Raw genomic sequence first — 2,782 nt, forward strand, 5'->3', positions numbered from 1 at the left:
TACAAAGCTCTGTTATTAAACACATAGGCAGGTATAGTTCCAACACCTGTTTTCACTGTCTCAAATTTAACTGTAAAGTTAATGTAATTTTTTACTTCCTGTAACCATACTCATTGGCAGCACTGCATATATGTCCACTTCAAGTTAAACAAGGGATTGGATGCAGGTAAATTAATGCCTTCCGCATATATTTTTCACTGGCAAGGTTCCTTAAAATAAAGCAAGCACAAAACTGCGGATGTGTCTGTTCCACCAAAAAAACAAACCCATAATTAGCTGTCTCTATGAAAATTGACTGAAATGCCTGCCTGAGAAAATACATTCTTTAATCAAATTAAAATTAGGAATAAAACTATCTTAAAGTCATCCTACGTTCCTCAGATTTTGGTTCATAGGGAAATAAGAATCAGTAATACCTACTATTATCAACTAAGTAAGCCAATGCCAGCCTCAGCTACTAATAATTAAACACTAGCATTAGGCTCTTGATACCTTATCTTCCTCAAACTAACATTTTACAAAATTTTATTGTACTGTCATTATTGGTATGTTTTGTGGTTATATCCTTTTTAAGTAGCTGATGTCAGGTTTATTACTGAGCTGGATTCTTTAAATTAATTTTGCACAGACTGCAGAAAAACAACTATCATTGGCAACAATTTTCCCAACACTATTATTCAGGGATTACCTCACCCTCAGCACTTATGACTTAGATCAGTCAAAACAGATTAGTGAAAACAGAATGGCTTTACTACCTGCAGAATATTTTTACATGACTACATACATTTCTGCTTTGGAACACAATGGGGGAAATAATTTTTTGTCTTTATCCCAAACTCCTTAAAGCCTCTCTTACCTCCTTAGTACATCATGGAGTGCACAAAGCCAGGGAATCCTGTCCTAAAAAGAAAACAAGTTACCTCAAAATTGTTTAAGAAATTGATTTGAAACATCTAGAGCATTTGACTAGAGTTGAAAGTTAGCATTAAACTGTACAGCAAGTTCAGGTTTGATTCTCCTTCTTCCTAATGTAGATTTGCTACCACTTCCTGAAGTGAGAGAGTGCTAGGTGTATTATCAGTAAGATGTTTTTAGCGGAATAGTTTATATTACTGCCCACTTTATATTACTGATATCTTCAAGTATCTGATGGAAGTAGTATTCATTTACGTGTTGCATTCACCTTGTAAACCTCTGAAGAACAGTCAACTTCTCTATTCGTCTTCTATTACACAATTCAAATGTACAGCCTGAATTGTTATTTCTTTTTCTGTATACCTTGGCATACACACACCAAATGCTTTGGATCAAAGCTGAAGTTTTCAGGAACAGACAGATCTAAATTTAATTATCTGCAATAACTTAATTATGTCACTTTTATTTCAGTAGCAATCACAAATAAATGTAATTATAGCCACAATTTTGCAACACCTTTGGTCAGTAGTTAGGCAAACACGATGTGAGTGATTGATCAGCTCCTCATTACAATCTTATTTTAAATTTTAAGCTCCCACAAACTTCTGTCATACCTACTGAGTACTAAACAATTGCTTCCATTTAATCTTTCAGTGCTGTTACTGCTGGATGAGCACAACAACTAATAACGTGGTCAAATAAATGCAACTTCTTTTGTTATTGTCATTACAGAGTAATTTTCTACTGGCATTCAAGAATGCCCTTACAGTTTTGCATCTCTGATGTCTCAGAAGAGATGCTTCCCTCTTGCGGGGCACCATATGCCAAATGGTTCAGTCATTCAATTGTGCAATGCTGCTTTAGACATGTGAGCTTATTTGAACTTCCAACCACTAGCAAAAGTTTTTAACAAGAATCTAGAATATGTTTTCAGTATTTAAAGACTGCTTTGAAGGTATCCCTAGTTCAGGTTTATGTTTCTAGAGATTTCCTAGGAAACGTTCAGTAGGAGTAATCTTGTAACTTTTCTAATTTACTCAAGTCTCTGAATTGCAAAGTATTGTAAAATTTAACTTGATAATTTTTATCTGTTTAGGCTGAAGGGAATGGAGCACATTTTAAGTAGGAGTAGGACTGTGGAGTAATCACCACAGTAACGGAAAGTGATGAAATATACCTCAGCGGAGACATTTGTCTGTCTTCACGTATTTAATCCAAGGAAGCAGCATGTAATGTAAAGCTGCAATTCTGTACATTGATGTAGAGATTTCTGACAAATCCTGAATCAGCACCAAGCCACTTGTGAGCTACCCAGCACACTCTGATAAACTATCTTTTAGGCATAATCCTCTGTAATACAAAAAGCCTCCCTCTCTTACTAGCTGCAGACCTGTAAATTCAGCCCGTGCTTACAGACACGTCAGTCTACATAAAGCACAGTCTACTTCAACATGATGTGCCAGAGGCTGCAAAGACAAATGTGCCGACAACTCTTCTTTCAGGGTTAATACCAGGTACCTCATCATTTAGTGGAATCCCTTCTGCCATCTTCTTCTTACTCTCTGGAGAATGATAATCATCTGCATCGAAGAATTTCCATCCCAGCTAAGGGAAAAAAAAAAGTTAAATTATGGCTCATTCTACCAAACCAGGTTAGCTAATAAGAATCCCAAAATTTACAAAGACAACACCTAAGAAACTACAGGTCTCTTACACCGCTGTATGAATCACCATTATGTCACGATTACCAAAAATTACAAAGTCAGGTTAGTAGCAAGCACATCATAGCACTGAGCTGAAGTCAGCACCGACAGGCCGCAGTGTCGAGCTGTGGGAGCTACCCCGCGTACCGCGACCCATAGCCCTC

The 2,782-nt window shown here is 36.8% G+C and overlaps 1 protein-coding gene across 1 annotated transcript in view; it reads right to left on the reverse strand.

Annotated features, from left to right (window-relative positions):
* The window catches only part of IDNK (idnK, gluconokinase homolog (E. coli)), a 3,292-nt gene extending 778 nt beyond the window's left edge, over positions 1 to 2,514 (reverse strand). Inside the window, exons 1-2 of the mRNA XM_010182087.1 lie at positions 2,434 to 2,514; positions 857 to 900 (exon numbers count right to left, since the gene is read on the reverse strand). Of these exons, the coding sequence (XP_010180389.1) occupies positions 857 to 900; positions 2,434 to 2,463 (74 nt within the window). The 5' untranslated portion in view covers positions 2,464 to 2,514. The remainder of the gene's footprint in view (positions 1 to 856; positions 901 to 2,433) is intronic.
* Between the last annotated feature and the right edge of the window lie 268 nt (positions 2,515 to 2,782).

This window comes from Mesitornis unicolor, unplaced genomic scaffold, assembly GCF_000695765.1.
Source record: "Mesitornis unicolor isolate BGI_N332 unplaced genomic scaffold, ASM69576v1 scaffold30963, whole genome shotgun sequence".
NCBI classification, from domain to species: domain Eukaryota; kingdom Metazoa; phylum Chordata; class Aves; order Mesitornithiformes; family Mesitornithidae; genus Mesitornis; species Mesitornis unicolor.